An 18,099-nucleotide genomic window follows, 5' to 3' on the forward strand; every position below is an offset into this window, starting at 1 on the left:
CAAAGGCCATTCAAAATGATCTACACAAGATTCAGAACTGGGCAGACTCATGGCAAATGACATTTAATAGAGAAAAGTGTAAGGTACTGCACGCAGGCAATAAAAATGTGCATTACAAATATCATTTGGGAGATACTGAAATTGAAGAAGGACTCTATCAAAGAGACCTAGGAGATTATGTTGACGTTAGGGACCAGTGTGCATAATGTCAGCTGTTATAAAGTAACAAGCGATGGCCAGAAAAGTTTTTGTTGCGCCAAGCTGGCTTTCTTTTATTTATCCAAACCGGAGTGAGGAACACCATAACAAAAATTGCACTTGGCACAAATGTGGCCACAAAGAAGAAAAAATAAATAAATTACTAAATAAATAAATAAATAAAGAGAAAAACAGTAAACAGTTAACTGTCACTAGGAGGCTATATTCTGATAATCAGGTTCCTCCTCTTTTACACAGCACCAACCAGTTCTAACAAACCAACACACACTGAGAGTGTGGGCTTGATACTGGCTATTTATACCCAACTTAGCCCCTCCCCTTGGAACATACCAAATTACAAATTAATAAATATAAAAACATTTATATCTTACTTTATTTTAAACAGTACAGTAACATTGCCTTTCTTTTAACTAATCAGAAATCATTATTATTGTTTTTCATGGTAGAGGTACTTTCAAAAGACTATAAAACCATTTTCCTTCCTTTAATACTTCCCTCCCCATAGACTTAGATTATGCATGTCCACTATCATTTTCAAAAAGCGCGCCTCAACCGTGCGCGCTCTCTTTGTCCACACACGCACACGCATCCAATGTAGGCCTCCAACTAATGAACTCTGCCGTCACTGCGCACCCTGCCATTCTGATACAAACAGACTTTTTTTTTCCTTTCAGGAAACTACACAACTTCTCCTCCCGTTGGATTCTGGAGCGCAACTCCCCCCATTGGTAAGTACATTCTCATTTATATTTTACCAATTAGTTTACAGTTAAGCTGGCAGATATAATAAAATAATAATGTTAACAGGAAGTCCTTATTGCAGTGCAAAATCTTACAGTTCTCCTTATTTAGTAACAGTATATTCAGTCCGTTACATTGACTCAGACATGTCTTCATTTAGACAATGTGGGGAAGCTATAAAAAAGGTCAACAAGATGTGGATATATTGTAAATTTGTGTTGAATTTTAATCAAGGGAAGTAATGTTAAAACTGTACAATGCATTAGTAAGACCTCATCTAGAATATTGTGTTCAGTTCTGGTCACCTCGCTACAAAAAGGATATTGCTGCTTTAGGAAGTGTGCAAAGAAGAGCGACCAGAATTATTACGGGTTTAAAAAGGCATATCATATACAGACAGGCTAAAATAATTGAATCTATTCAGTCTTGAACAAAGAAGATTACACAGCGACCTGATTCAAACATTCTAAAAGGTATTGAAAATATTGATGTAAGGGACTTTTTCAACCTGAAAAAAGAAACAAGGACCAGGGGTCCCAAATGGAGATTAGACAAAGGGGCATTCAGAACAGAAAATAGGAGGCACTTTTTTACACAGAGAATTGTGATGGTCTGGAACCAACTCCCCAGTAATGTTGATGAAGCTGACACCCTGGGATCCTTCAAGAAGCTGCTTGATGAGATTCTGGGATCAATAAGCGTCTCAACAAAACGAGCAAGATGGGCTGAATGGCCTCCTCTTGTTTGTAAACTTTGTTATGTTCTTATATACAATAAAAATGCATTAGTTCAAACATTTAGACCAGGAGACAAGGTCATGCTGCTGTTTCCCTCAGAATCGAAATTATGTGCTAAATGGCAGAAGCCATATGAAGTGATTCAGGCTATAGGGAAGGTGAATTATGAAATTAGACAGACCGATCGCCGTAATGAACGTGAAATTTATCATGTAAATTTATTAAGCGCTGGCAGACAAGGGACGCCTTATTTATAGACCCAGGCAATGTAGAGGATGATTTAGACCCCTGTCCAGAGACCCCTAGTACTAAAATCATTTCGATGTGGGAACAACAGGTTCCAGATCAACAATGGGAGCTGCGTAAGCTTATTGAAGAGTAAGTCTCTTCAGTCTCTAAGGGTAGTCCGTCTGACAGCTAACTTGAGAAAATGCGTGTTTGCCAAATCAGAAACTCAATATTTGTTTTTTTTAATGGGGAATGGAAGGGTGAAACCTGTTGTCACCAAAATCCAGACTTTGGTAAACGCAGTGATCCCCAAAACCAAGACTCAGATGAGGTCGCTACTGAGATTAGCCGGTTATTACCGCCACTTTATCCCCGAATATGCCGCAGTGGTTAACCCTTTAGTTGACCTCACCAAAAAGAGTGCTCCAAATTCAATTTAATGGTCAGCTGAGTGTCAGGAGGCATTTGATACTGTTAAGTGAAGACTCTGCCAGGGCCCCAATCTCATCACAACAGATTTCACCAAGAGATTCATGGCCTCAGATGTCAGTTTGGATGCAGTCTTGTCCCAAAAGGTTGACGGAGTAGAACACCCGATATTGTACATCAGTAAAAAGATGCTCCCTAAGGAGCGCAGCTACTCCGTAGTCGAAAAGAAGTGTTTGGCCATTAAATGGGCTACTCACTGCTTACGATACTACCTGCTGGGACATTCATTTGATCTTGTCACAGACCACGCCCCACTCAAGTGGGATATGACAGAAAGACAATGATTCTTAGTGGTAAATCTCCCTCTTGACCTGTGAGGGCTCTAAGTAACAGGAACAGAATGCTCTGGACTACTTGGCCTGACACTTTGTTCCGATGGTTAAAAGGAAGTCGGTCATGTAGAAAAGAGACGGAGCTTCGGTACACTAACTCATTGACCCAGAGGGCAAATGATGTGGCAGCTGCATATTATAAAAAGCAGCTGCAGTCATTTACCGAGGGTTCATGAGTGACAGTATAAATAGGGTTTGAAGCAATGTTATCTGTTCCTTCGTTTTTGGTTGTGTTACTGACCTGGAAGGACCTGTACAGTTGGTGAAATAAATAGTAAGTGTTGTTTTTACTGTCTGCTGTTGAGTGTATTCACTAGACAGCTAACACATTCCAGAGCTGTCGCCAGAGGCCAGCACAAAAACCCGGAACAGCACTTCACTTGTACCACTGTAAAGCTGTATTGCACCACAATCACTAATTCATGCACTAACGGAATGTGTGTATGTGTTTTGTGTTTAATGTGGGGATACAAGAACGGGGCTATTGTTTCGGGACCAGCTTGGGGAATTATAAATGTTAGTAATACACGCCGCTGTATTACTTACCATCATTATTACTGGACTTTTCACCTTTTCAAGCCTTTTCACCTGAATTACAATTGTTTGCCTGTTCTTTAATCACCTGCACCAGCACAGTATCAACCACTTTAGCATAACATTTTTCAGGAGGTTTCATTCAACTTTTTGAAGCAAAATTAGTTAATTCTATAGGGTAATATAAAACTTTGGCCATAGCTGTAGAACACATTAATATGAACACAACTGTGTAAATTAAAACCTAATTAAATACTAATTAAGACCTTTAATATACTATTTTGCTGCCTTTCCTCAAAGTAAAAGTTTCTGTAGGTGATGGTGGGGTCATTTATATTTAGACTGAACTGCATTTCTATCTGTGGAGTCATTTAATATACATATCTATCAGAATTATCTTTGATCATACGTATCTATCAGAGTTGTGACCGATCATACGTATCTGTCAGAATTGTGACTGATCTTACATGTCTATCAGTAATCACTGATCATATGTATCTATCAGTTGTAATAATCATACGTATCTATCACAGCTGTGATTGATCATACGTATCCATCAGAGTTGTGACCACGTATCTATCAGAGTTGTGACTGATCATACGTATCTATCAATTGTGATTGATCATACATATCAGAGTTGTAACTGATCATACATACTGTAGTATTGCTGTGCTGACAAGCTCCTAGACACTTCCTGTATTGTGGATAATAAAATGTGTAGATTTAAAAAGGGATCAGTATAGTGAGCTATGAGTACAGCTTGAAGGAACTGGATCTGTTTAGCTTAGGACAAAGAAACATTAGGGAGACTGCATTTAAGTCTTTAAAATCTTAAAAGGAGTGGACATAATGTAGCTAACCTGAGCCATTACCAATGCAGTACAGAAACCAAGACCAGGAAACAGTGGAACTAACTGGAGACAGGACAGTTACTGTATGTCACCATGTTTTACAACAAATATACATTAAAAACTGTACAGTATTCTACAGTATCTCAGGTTTCTGGTGAAATCACTCAAGCTAGCACTCTTGTATGTCACCAGAAAACCTTGATAGAATTACAGTCTTATTATGCACAGCTGGGTGTGTATTATTCTTTATATTAATTTCAAATTGGTTAATCTATTTATGTGACACGGTCAATCTTATTTATATATATACACACACACACACACACACACACGCACACACAGTGCCTTGCAAAAGTATTTAGACCCTTCCTATGGTGTCCCATTTTGTGAAATTACAAAATGATGCATACACATTTTTGCAAACTTAATATTTTATTGAAAGCTTGAATGCTCAAACTGAAGACTTCTAAGGGAAAGATAAGTTACAGTATGTCAGCAAAAACTAAAGAGAAAAAACTGCAGTATGTTGATTGCATAAGTATTCAGACCCGTCAACTCAATATTTGGTGGAAGCACTTGGCAGCAATTACAGCCGCAAGTCTTTTTGGGTAAGTCTCTATCAACTTTGCACACCAGTTGGTGCAATTTGTGCCCATTCTTCTTGGCAGATTTACTCAAGCTCTGTCAAGTTGCTTAGGGATCGCTTATGGACAGCAGTTTTCAAGTCTTTCCACGGATTCTCAATAGGATTCAAGGCAGGACTTTGACTGGGCCACTCAAGGACATTCGCTTTCTTATTCTTAAGCCACGCCAGTGTAGCTTTGGCCTTGTGCGTTGGATCATTTTCCTGCTGAAAGGTGAATTTTCACCCCAGTTTTAAGTCTTTAACACACTAAAACAGGTTTTCCTCTAGTATTTGCCTATACTTTGCTCCATCCATTTTTCCTTCAATCCTGACAAGCTTTCCTTCCCTGCTGAGGAGAAGCATCCCCATAGCATGATGCTGCCACCACAGTGCTTGACGGTAGGGATGTTGTTGACTGGAGGATGTGCTGTGTTGGGTCTGTGTCAAACGTAGCGTTTGGCATTTAGACCAAAAAGTTAAAATTTTGTCTCGTCTGACCACAGCACCTTTTGCCACATTTTTGTAGGATCACTCAGGTGTTTTGTTGCAAACTCCATGCTGGCTTTGAGATGGCTTTTAATTTTATTAATGGCTTCCTTCTTGCCACCCTGCCATACAGGCTATTTTTGTGAAGTGTTCTGGATATTGTTGACTGATGCACATTTACTCCCATCACAGCCATTGAACTCTGTAGCTTTTTCAAAGCTGTCGTTGGCCTCACAGTGGCATCCCTCACTAGTTTCCTCCTTGCCTGGCTGCTCTGTTTGGAGGGATGGCCTGATCTAGGCAGTGTCTGGGTGGTACAATGCACCTTCCATTTCTTGATGATTGAGTAGACTGTGCTCAGAGAGATATTCAGAAACTTCGATATTTTTTTCTCCAGAGCTGTGCTTTTCAAAGACTTTGTCCCAGACTTGCTTTGAAAACTCCTTCGTTTTCATGGTTGAGTCTTTGCTTGAAATTCATTACCTGACCAAGAAACCTCAAAGAGACAGGTGTTTTTATTCTGAAATCAAGAGAACCACTAACATTTCACACAGACAAAGGCCATTCAATTAATGGTGTGGCTCGTTAAGGTCATTTTGTGCACCTGAATTAATTTAGGTTTGTCACAGCAAAGGGTTTGAATACTTATGCAATCATGACTTTTCCATTTTTATTCCATATTGATGTTTGGATTACCTTTGATCTGTACTCTACAGTTTTGAACCCCTCTTTGTACTGCCTGAGAAACACTATACTTTGTGAGTTTACTTGGGATGAACAAGTCATTTTTGAGAACATATTTTATAGGAATATGTCACAAAGACGGCCAAGTGGGCGGCGTCAGAACCAGGAAGGAATGAAATATACAAAGACGATGATGTGAAATGAAATGATAAAGACGCCTGTTGGCGCCGGTTTATTACAAAATAAAAGGTTTAAACAAACCCGAAAACACAGGACACGGCACTCTACGCCAAAATAAATAGACAAACAAAAACAGACTAAACTTAACAAAACGGTGCACGGACAGACACACTGACAAACACGGTGAGTTTTAAATAAACAAGTATGGTGCTGGTCCCACCAGCACACAATAGCAATTGATATATTTAAGTTACTCCTTCTCTCGCTCCCGTTCTCCACTCCCGAACACCCAACCCCAGTATGTGACAACGTGCATCTATATATACTGTTGTGCTGGGATTCAATTACCAATTAATTATTCACTTGAATCCCAGCACGTGAATTAAAAAGTGCAATTCCCCGTGCTCACATATTACTACATTTTACTTGCACGTGAAGTGCTGTGCAATCCTCGTGCCTAAATACACATATACATTTTTAAACATTCGTGTTACACAGACCCGTTTATATCCCGTGTACCAATGTCTATACACCAACATTTAAACACACCACACGCAACACATAACAGATAATATACACAGGGGCGGGCACTTTGTCACAGAATATAATACAGATTCAGTGTACCCTGTAGGATCTCCTTAAAAGTATTTTCAGACCTATACAGCACTCTATACTAATGCTGTAGGACTCTGCACTCAGAGTTATTGCTTTCATCAACCAAAACTGCTCTCCTGCCCAGGCTCTTCTGCTGGTACCTGTGCCTCTATTCGGTACAGCTGGGACTCCTTCACATGGCATTCTATTCTGTACAGACTCCTTCACATTGCACTGTATTCTGTACAGACTCTTTCACATTGCACTCTATTCTGTACCTCTGGGACTTCTTCACATTGCTCTCTATTCTGTACAGATTCCTTCACATTGCATTATATTCTGTACAGATTCTTTCACATTGCATCCTAATCTGTACAGCTGGGACTCCTTCACATTGCACTCTATTCTGTACAGACTCATTCACATTGTACTCTATTCTGTACAAACTCCTTCACATTGCATTTTATTCTGTACAGCTGAGACTCCTTCATATTGCACTCTATTCTGTACAGCTTGAACTCCTTCACATTGCACGTCTGTCATGTAGTTGTCTCAGGCATCGAGATTCTTCCCCATTTCACCCTGCTCATATTGTTTCAGGTGTGCGCAGGTCATGCAGAGATCTTGCTAAGTCAAATTATATTTCAAACACTGCAGAATTCTGAAGTCCATGGAGCAACCTTTTTCTGGCAAAGCAATATTTTCTATGGAAAATCATTATTTGTGATTAAGCCCAGCTGTTTTACCTGACTGCTGTACACTGCAAGAAATTCCCTAGGTAAGCAACACATGCGACAGGGTGTTTAGTTCAATAAAACTTACTCCAGCCCTTCCAAAGTGAATTGGCTGTCAAGTGAATCAGGCTGAGATGGCTCCCTCTGGTGTACCTTAACTTTTATGAGTGCTCAGTTCACAATCACCACATTTTTGAAGCAAACAGGAAAAATAGGACCTTCAAATTACTAATAAAAAAGTCGTGCAGTAATGCTTTTAGTATTGGTCATTAAAACAACAAGAATTTAACCAGATCTTCTTGATGTGATGAGATAATGAATTAATGATAATGAATGCATCATTAGCAGACCATGTCAGTGATAACACTATGTAACACAATTTTTGTTCCTGGGTAGTAAGTGTTATTTCCTAATTGCTTATGCCTCAAAAGTATAGAATATGGCTATTATTCCCCAAAAACTTTGATTTTGTGACCAGGACAGTGATATTTCAAAATATCATTATTTCCAATTGGAAATACTAAAGTAACACAAAGACGACTACAAAAGATTTAGACGTGAGTAGTTTTTCGAGATTTACAATTATACTGTATTTACAGTATAATTGTAAATCTTGAAAAACTACTCACTTCTAAATCTTTTGTAGTCATCTTTGTATTACTTTAGTATAAATACATGTTAATTTGGATTCATATGTTGTTTTTTTCTGACTTTATGTGAACGAAAAGACATTTGCCCATTTTCCCATTGGAAATAGTGATATTTTGAAATATCACTGTCCTGGTCACAAAAGCAAAGTTTGTGGGGAATAATAGCCATGTTCTATACTTTTGAGGCATAAGCAATTAGGAAATAACACTTACTACCCAGGAACAAAAAAAAAAAAAAAAAAATGTTGTTACACAGTGTAATGAAGTAACTGCAACAGGGGTCATTAGTTTGTCTTCTAGATCAGAAAGTTTTACAAAAGAGGCAATTCATATTAGGTAGAAAACATACGGTAAAAACTGCTAAACAATTGACCAAGAAAATAAAAGCAGTTAATAATGAAGGTAATAATTTCTGTTATAGATTATAGTGATAGTAAACCAGAAATGCACTACAACCCTGCTTTACCAGCATATACTTCTGCATACGTCACCTTGCTCCATTCACAGTGTGGACAGAAAGGAAGCACAGCCAATGGACTGGATTAAAACCAATGTTAAGCATCCTACAATTACACCACAACTATATAAAAAAAAAAAAAAAAAAAAAAAAAAACAGTACAACACTTTGAGAATGTCTGGGTGAATACAGCACTTTGAGAATGTCAGGGTGAGTGTGTTTCAGAAGTTGTGTTGAGAAGGCTGCAGCAAGTAAGTCAATACCCAACAGCTGACTTCACCTTTCTTCTTTGTATTCTTAATATTATTATCAAGCAGCAATCTTATGAATAAGGATTGGGATTCTTGGATTTACAGTTTTTAAAAAAGGTACAAAATATAAGAATTTTTAAATCCTTTTTTCTGGCTTTATTTGAACTTCCATACAAGAAGGAAAAGAACAGCATACCTTTGAACAGATAAATCACCCACAGAGCTTTGCATTGTAATTACACAGCTCTTCAACTGAATATACCAATTATAAAACAACAACTTTCTTACAAAAAAGAGATTTATTATTTGTTAAGAAATAAAAATCCCCACTCTGCTCCACTCGCTGATTGTGAATGGTGTAAAAATAGTTCTAAAATGATACAGATATACTTCTTTGTATGACTTCAGAATCCATGTCCTTACTTATTGCATTGGAAGACGTACCTTTATTATTATAAACATCAAGGTAGTTTGGTGCTGAGAAAATGGTGATGAGCGAAGGGAAGCCTGTGGTCTGGCTCTTCCTGTACATCCGGTAGCTTGCAGAGAAGAGACACAAAGGAAGAAAGGAATTAGAATCAGTGTTGCCAACTTAGCCAATTTAAGGGCTGACTTGCTGACAAATTTTGTCAAAAGCGGCAGATATGTAAAATCGACAAAATATTTAGATTATCCTGTTTTAGCAACGTCCGTTTAGTATCATTGTCAGGGTAATTAAAATGAAATCCAATAATGCCCGCCACCTTTAAATATGCAAGAAAGTCAATGTGTCATTTACTTAGCAATGGGCTTAGCAACCAGTTTGATATTCATTTGATATTCGCAACCATATCAACTAGACATTTCAAAACAATTTTAAAATTGAAGCTGAGCTGTTAACATTTTGTAACTGTAAATCCTATAAATAATTTGTAAAAATCAACACAATATCCCATCTGCACATATAGTAGTTGATATGGTATCTAATAAAAAGCTTCCTCACTCATCCCCATATACTACGCGCATATGAGATATTGTATTGATTTTCACAAATTATTTATAGGATTCACAGATAGCAAATTTTATCAATTTTTCATAGGCTGATCTATGAAATTTAGTCTGTGGGGACCAATTTCCAGGGGGGACAAAATTCCCATGCCATCGGCACACTCACTCTCTATCACCCCCTAGAGTTCTGGTACTTCTAGATTGAGGACTATACACTGTAGACTGTGTGTAGTTGTTGGTGTGTCTACAACATTTGTTTTAACTCTTTGCAGTCTATTTATTCAGAGCTTGTCAGGAGCGTCAGGTCCAATTTATTTTCAATCGAACTGTTTATTTTACACATGCCGTTTTTTTTTTTTTTTTGAAGAGTAAACAGGTTTAAAAGGCATTGAATCGCAAAAGGACACTCAGTACTGTATCTCCAGCCAAGCCCCACCCCTTGTTCGCTGTTTTTTTCACATACTTCTTTATAGACATGCATACTGATAAATCCTCTCCTGATCACTCGTTTTATCACCAAACTCCTCAATAGTGCGATCCCAGTCAATATTTTAATAGTGTAAGATGTCAAAAAGTTCTGCAAATGTCAATGATTTTCTTTGAGCGCTGGGTGCAGAAACAGCTGTCTCCTTTGTATATGTCTGTGTTACCTCTGTAGTGCATACGCCCTTTTTTTCAGCTTCATTCGGCTCCTATTGGTCTCACTCAGTCATTGAAAGGTTTTCTCTGCATTTTCTGGAGAAAAACAACTAGAGACCTGTGCTCTACAGGGTCCGACATCGGACTGGAAAGGGAAAATTGTAATGTCAGACCTGGTTTGACATAGGACCGCAAAGGGTCAAAACAGTGACTTTCTGAAGCCAGTCTGATGCTGGTTAGAATGATTCATCAAGCAACGTTGTACAGCATGTGGCAGGGGCCAGGACTGACCTGCCAGCTTTGCAGACTCCTGAAAGAAATGCGTATGCACGTCCACTCTGTCTCTGAAGAGCACATGCTCTTTTTAACCACTAACTAATAATCAAAGTGCTCAACTCCGGCACAGGCTTCTCATATTGAATCAATGGAGTACCAGTGAAGATTTATTAAGAAACTGCGCCTATTGAATCATTGGAGTTCCAGTGAAGATTTATAATAAACTTCAATATTATACTCTTTACTATACTAGTACTATTTCAGTAACCTACAGGAACCTTTGTCAAATTCCTATTACCCCTGCTCAATCACATGCTCATGATTCGACCAATTTACACCTAGGTTTATTTAATGTCAGGTATTTGTCTAATAAGGCTCTGTTAATTAGTGATTTTATTCAGGATTACAGCATTGATATTCTCTGTAACTGAAACATGGCTTGACCCGAATGACAATGTCTCCCTGATTGAGGCTTCTCCACCGAACAATTCTTTTTTCCACAAAGCTCATTCTGCTGGGCGGGGAGGTGGACTTGCTACTGTTTTCCATAGTGGACTTAGAATCAAATAGGAATTGTTGAAGGTTATTCATCTTTTGAAATTTTAACCTTGACATTAAACAGTTCATTACCTGTTGTAAATATTTATTGAGCACCTAAGTCAAACACACTTTTTCTGACTGAATTTGGGGATCTGATATCTATATTGACAGTCAGTAGATGAGCTGGTTAATACCTACAACAACATCATGACTGGTATCTTAGATACTGTAGCTCCAATCAAAACTCTGAGAATGTCTTTTAAAAAAAGCTCACCGTGGTTCAATGATACAATTCTTAAGATGAAATATTAGGGTCGTAAAATAGAATGGAGATTAGCACCTAGTTGTTTGCAGGAGTTATTGACCCTGTATCTTCCAAACCACAATCTGAGATCACAGGATGCAGGGCTGCTGGTTATTTCTAGGGTCAACAAAAGCAACATGGGAGAGGGCTTTTTCTTGCAGAGCTCCAAAATTATGAAATACTCTGCCTTTGAAAGGAAAACTGGGACCATTACAGTTTTCAGGTCAAGACTAAAAATGCACTTTTATAAAATGGCTTTCTTATCCTAGTGGGTTTTAATGTAACTTTAAAATTGCTGCTTTTGTATTATTATGTGTAAACTGCTATTTAAATGGTCTGACTGTGGCAGTTGTATGTGTAACATGCTATACAAATATATTAAGGTTTGTTCTTTTTTCTGCTCTGTACGGTACACTGATTTGCAATACTTTTGTATAAAAGTGCTATATAAATGCAAAATAATAAATAAATATTGAATTAATGGAGTGCAAGTGAAGATTTACTAAGACACTTGAACACCTGCAGTGTTTGAAACACAGGACTTGATCTTTGCTGTGCCCCATGTTGCCCACATCGCAGCAACATATTTTCAGCATCACCCGATGGTTTCAATATTTTTATTTACACATCACAGATAAATCAAATTTTTTTCAGCTTTGACTCTGCAAGAGGAAAGAGAGTTTTTCTTCTAAACATTGCAGTGTATCCAGACCACACTTCCTCCTGCAACAACAGCAATGTGCAGAAGAGACATTCTCTTTCTCCTGGTAAACCAGACCACGCTCCCTCCTGCAGCAACTGCAATGTGCAAAAGATACATTCTCTTTTTCCTGGTAAACACGCCTGAGTAAATGTTGACAAATGTATTGGCCAGTTGATTTACGAACTGTGATGTGTGATAAAAATTTCAGATGAGGCAATACTGTACAGTTTTGGCCAAACGTTTTGCATCACCCTGTAGAATGAACAAATTTTGCTTCATAAAGTCGAATGAAATCTGCTGAATAATGTTATGTTAACATATTGAATTACATACTGCTATGTTTTCCATATACTTAACAAAAAACTGAAAACTTATTTTTTTAATGAAATGCTGTACTATTATGGCATCCAGGAGACTTTTGCAATATCACTTTGTAGTTTCTTTGATTGCATGATGTCAAATAAAAGATCTAAATTATGTTCACAGTTTTTTTTTTTTTTTTTAATTATTATTCTCAAAAAATTTCAAGTGATGCAAAACTTTTGACCACAGCTGTATGTTTAAAAATATGAACGTGCAATATGGACAACATGGGACCCAGCAAAAGTAACATAATACCTGTTCTGTAAATGCTGCAGGGGGTTCTTCACAATGTAAGGGCCATTCCAGTTAATCTTAAATCTGAGATTAGGTACGTTCAGAATAGAGAAGACGATGATCAATAACATTTCACGTTGAACCTGTTTATATTGAGCAGTGATTTCAATCAACATCTAAAACAGTGAGAACTGCTCTACTGCACAGAAAGGGCTACTGCACTAAGGCTGCTTGAAATGGTCTTCAGCAGCTAGGCTATTAAATTCACAGGGTTACCACTTCAGGGTTGCTAATTAAATAGCTTCAGCGTCATATGCTGAAAAATAAATGCAGATGGTCAAAGATGTCCTTTTTAGTAAATGAGATGAAAACAGGCCTCCTGTTGTAGTGGTGTATCTTTCATTTACTACTTGTGTTAAAATGAATGTACTATATAGCTGAGACCTACAGTATACAGTGAATGGATGTGCATGGCAAACATAGAATTATTTTGTTAGCTACAGTCACATAAATAATAAAAAAAGAAACATTACCCTCCTCTATGTTGCTTAATTTCTACAGATGATGGTACTTTAATGAAGGATTTACAGTATATGACAATGGGACACCGCAGTATCAGGTTATTAACAGTACACTTGTCAGACATACCCAGCGTCTTGTGCCTCATGAGCTCGGATAACTGATAATAAATTATTGTTCTGTAGAAAGTCACATACCGCAGGGTAACTAGATGAGAAAGAGAGAAAGAAAGGTTAAAAAACAATGCAGTGTCTACTGTATACAAATGGTATAAAGAACATTTGCTAAACATGTATGTTTCATCTATTTAAAACACATAATTGATCTTTCACTGTTACAGAGCAACCTGCAAAGTTAACAAGAAACATATAAGAACATAAGAAAGTTTACAAACGAGAGGAGGCCATTCGGCCCATCTTGCTCGTTTGGTTGTTAGTAGCTTATTGATCCCAAAATCTCATCAAGCAGCTTCTTGAAGGATCCCAGGGTGTCAGCTTCAACAACATTACTGGGGAGTTGATTCCAGACCCTCACAATTCTCTGTGTAAAAAAGTGTCTCCTATTTTCTGTTCTGAATGCCCCTTTTTCTAAACTCCATTTGTGACCCCTGGTCCTTGTTTCTTTTTTCAGGCTGAAAAAGTCCCTTGGGTCGACACTGTCAATACCTTTTAGAATTTTGAATGCTTGAATTAGGTCTCCACGTAGTCTTCTTTGTTCAAGACTGAACAGATTCAATTCTTTTAGCCTGTCTGCATATGACATGCCTTTTAAGCCCGGAATAATTCTGGTTGCTCTTCTTTGCACTCTTTCTAGAGCAGCAATATCTTTTTTATAGCGAGGTGACCAGAACTGAACACAATATTCAAGATGAGGTCTTACTAGTGTAAGACATATAATGTTGCCTTTGCTGTGTCTCTTGTTGTCTGTAGAGTTATATTTTTAAACATATCATAAAACATTTAATCACACATCGTAAAACATTTCTCTGGAGCAAGAGAAAAACTGTCTTCAAGGCTATGTACACACACAGGCTAAATACGGTTGTGAGTTCACCTTTTGCTCTTAATACTGTTTGTATACACACACAGTTCGGTTACAAAGGGCAGCGACAACCGCATTAGTTAATCCTTTTCAGAGCAAGTATCGAATGTGGGTGTTAATTCAGTTCGGTTAGATAATACGCACTGATCTGTGTGTGTGTATTACAACCGAACTAACACAACCACAGTTCGTGCTCAGTGGATTTATGCGCAACTAATGATGTCATTGTTTAGCAGACATTTCCGTGTGATATATTTGGTGATATACATATAACAATCAAGCCTGATTTGGGCCAGCCCTGCCCAATGTAAATCTGACTAACTTTGGCCCTTACCATCAGAGTGAAGTTGTCAGAACACAGATTCTAGAGACACATCATGCCACGATTAAAAGAAATTCCTGAAGACCTCCGGAAAAAAAACAAAAAAAAAGTTGTTGATGTCTATCTATCAGTCTAGAAAGGTTTACAAAGCCATTTCTAAGGCTCTGAGGCTCCAGAGCCATATTATCCAAATGGAGAAAGTTTGGGACAGTAGTGAATCTTCCCAGGAGTGGCCCTCCTGCCAAAATCTCTCCAAGAGCAAGGCGTAAAATCGTCCAGAAAGTCACAAAGAACCTTAGAACAACATCCAAGGATCTGCAGGCCTCTCTCACCTCGGCTAAGGTCAATGTTCATGATTCCACCATCAGAAAGACACTGGGAAAAAATGGGATTCATGGCAGAGTAGCAAGGCAGAAACCACTGCTCACTAAGAAGAACATGAATGCTCGTCTCAAGTTTGCCCAAAAGCACCTGGATGATCCTCAAGAGTTCTGGAACAATGTTCTACGGACAGATGAGTCAAATGTGGAACTTTTTGGCCAACATGGGTCCCGTTACGTCTGGCGAAAACCAAACACTGCATTCCACAGTAAGACCCTCATACCAACGATCAAGCATGGTGGTGGTAGTGTCATGATTTGGGGATGCTTTGCTGCATCAGGATCTGGACGACTTGCCATCATTGAAGGAAACATGAATTCTGCTCTGTATCAGAGAATTCTACAGGAGAATGTCAGGTCATCCGTCCGTGAGCTGAAGCTGAAGCACAGCTGGGTCATGCAGCAAGACAATGATCCGAACAAACAAACAAGAATGGTTGAAGAACAAGAAATTTAAAGCTTTGGAATGGCCTTCTCAAAGTCCAGACCTAAACCCCATTGAGATGTTGTGGCAGGACCTGAAACGAACAGTTTATGCTCGAAAACCCACAAATGTCCCTGAGTTGAAGTAATTCTGCACGAAGGAGTGGGCCAAAATTCCTCCACGGCGCTGTAAGAGACCGATCAATAACTAAAGGAAGCGGTGGGTTGCAGTTATTGCTGCTAAAGGTGGTGTAACCAGTTACTGAGTCTTTTTCAGACATGGGTGTTGGGTGTTGCATAACTTTCTTTAATAAATAAATTAAATAAGTAAATAAATTAAAAAAAAAAACAATATGGGACAATTCATATCCCAAAACGCCAGTGCGACCGAAACTTGTTTTTGCCACCGATACTGAATGTCTCAACTGTGTGTTTTTGCACTCCAGGAAATGTCTCAGTAAATGACAAAGACACATATGTGGCTCCTTGGACATGCGTACATTTTTTATCCAGTGATTTGGAAACCACTCAAGTCGTTCCCACCTATCGTCATGGTACTGCAGATCCTTGCCACTGTATTTAGCAGTGCAGAAAAAGCAAACCAGCGTCTCCACTGGTTTTGCAGAAAAGAGCATCACTGTGCTTGACAAGCTCTCAATCGATTACGTACAGTACTTTCTTCCAAAAGCATAATACAAAAACACAGCCTCCATGTTGTCACACAAAACCTCACGATCGGCACGTAATAATGGCCCGAGTTCAATGGTTTGTTTAAACAGGGAGTGCACTCACTTCAGTAATGAAAGGTGTGTGTGTGTAAAACAAACAACCGCAGCGAGTGCTGTTTGTAAATACAGTTGTGGAGCGAAGTGCAGTGTGTCCAGATCCTGCTCCCTCACAAAACAGCGGCACTCATTTCAAACATAGTGGCAGCATTTTTGCAGGAGGGAGCATGCACAGGATACACTGTAAATTCTCTTTCTCCTGGGGTGCTGATATTAGAGCATATCGGCATGGGTTGGCACTTCTTTTCAAAAAGGGGCGGATCACTAGTAGGTATTAATATACCCTTACCCTTTAAAAAAAGAGCCATATTGGAATTTAGCGCAAAAAACATGACTGACATGATCTTAAACTTTAAGCTTTTTTTAAAGATTTGGATCACTCCTAAAAGAGGTTAAATGGATGTGTTGTTGTCGCTGCCCCTGGTCTATGTCTGGTCGCCTGCATCTCCTACCCAGCCTGCTGCCACCGGTCCTATACCCTGCACTAATGTGCGATCTGATACAGAATGTTTAGAAATGCATCTTGGCAATTCCTGCTGTACCTTTCTCTTCACATCTTCTGCCGTGCCCTACATTTTTTTTAAATTGTTTCTTAATACGGATCCAGTAGTTTGATAAGTGACTGGGTATTCCAATAATGTCTTTCTTGCTATTGTGAAGCAGTAGCGCTAATCTGGTAAGGATACCTCCTGTCACTACCCCGGATAGCAAAGGGCAATTAAATACATTCTTTAAAAAAACAGCCCTGTCACCTGATATTGTTACTGGGTCTGCGTGATATAAAGGCAGACTCAGTTTGTGCTGTGCCATGATGGAAATGGACAGTAATATTTTACTTTAAAATGTAATGAACAAACCAAGAATTACAAGAAGTATAACAAATCAAATACAGAAAAACTGCACTTCGATGGTAATGTTAAATTCAACATCTATAATTTGCTTTTTTTTTTTTTTTTTTTTTTTTTTAATTAATGCATTTTTGGTTTTATGTTTTTAAAATGTTCTATGGAACTCTTTTTTCTAAGCTCATTTTTAGGAGGAAGGATATTAATACAAATTACTTTTTTGTTAATTAAAAAAACATTTTCACATTTGTTTTTCAATTTAGTTAGTTAACCCATTTTATAGGCCCAGTAAGGCACTTCAGAGTGTGTGAGCTTTGCCTTGTGTTTGCAAAGCACCTCGAGGTTGCTGATATTAGAGTATATCACACCCCCTGAAGTGAATTATTGCTTACATAATGTATGACCCATAAACATTATATATAACAAGTAGATTGAAATCTATATTTCTTCCTGTATATGCAGTGCTTTTACTTTTAAGTTTTCTAGGTCAGGTATCTGCTGAGATGCAAGTGCTGCCCTGGATATGCAATCTTCACTGACAGATGGGAGGATTGTATCATTCAGCAATCATGTTGGTGTTTAACATTAGAAACCCCGCAGCGGTCATTTTTGTGGTTTTTGGTTTTAAAATGTAATTTTCTCCACTCGTGTAACACATATGGGGCTGCACGTTCATGTACCTTTGTCTGTATTTATTCAATATTCTCACAAAGCATGAAATGCGGGAGAGAAATAAAGGAGATATATTACATTATAAGTAAAAGCCCCGGGAGCAGTCACATTGACGGCCACACAGAAAACAATTGTATTGTGATTATACAGAAGGGTATTCTACTTTATTATTTATATTTACCAGTCCGCAATGTGGAGAAGCACATTATCTGTGTTGATTGTGAACAGCCTTAGGCTAAGGTAAAGGAATACCCTTTTGTCGAAAAAAAAGAAA

General features: G+C 38.3%; 1 protein-coding gene across 1 annotated transcript in view; it reads right to left on the reverse strand.

Annotated features, from left to right (window-relative positions):
• The window catches only part of LOC121297616 (serine/threonine-protein phosphatase 2B catalytic subunit alpha isoform-like), a 216,447-nt gene that overhangs the window by 51,900 nt on the left and 146,448 nt on the right, over positions 1–18,099 (reverse strand). The window contains exons 7-8 of the mRNA XM_041224059.1: positions 13,487–13,564; positions 9,237–9,331 (exon numbers count right to left, since the gene is read on the reverse strand). Coding sequence (XP_041079993.1) covers positions 9,237–9,331; positions 13,487–13,564 — 173 coding nt within the window. The remainder of the gene's footprint in view (positions 1–9,236; positions 9,332–13,486; positions 13,565–18,099) is intronic.

This window comes from Polyodon spathula, chromosome 22 (genome assembly GCF_017654505.1).
Source record: "Polyodon spathula isolate WHYD16114869_AA chromosome 22, ASM1765450v1, whole genome shotgun sequence".
NCBI classification, from domain to species: Eukaryota; Metazoa; Chordata; class Actinopteri; order Acipenseriformes; family Polyodontidae; genus Polyodon; species Polyodon spathula.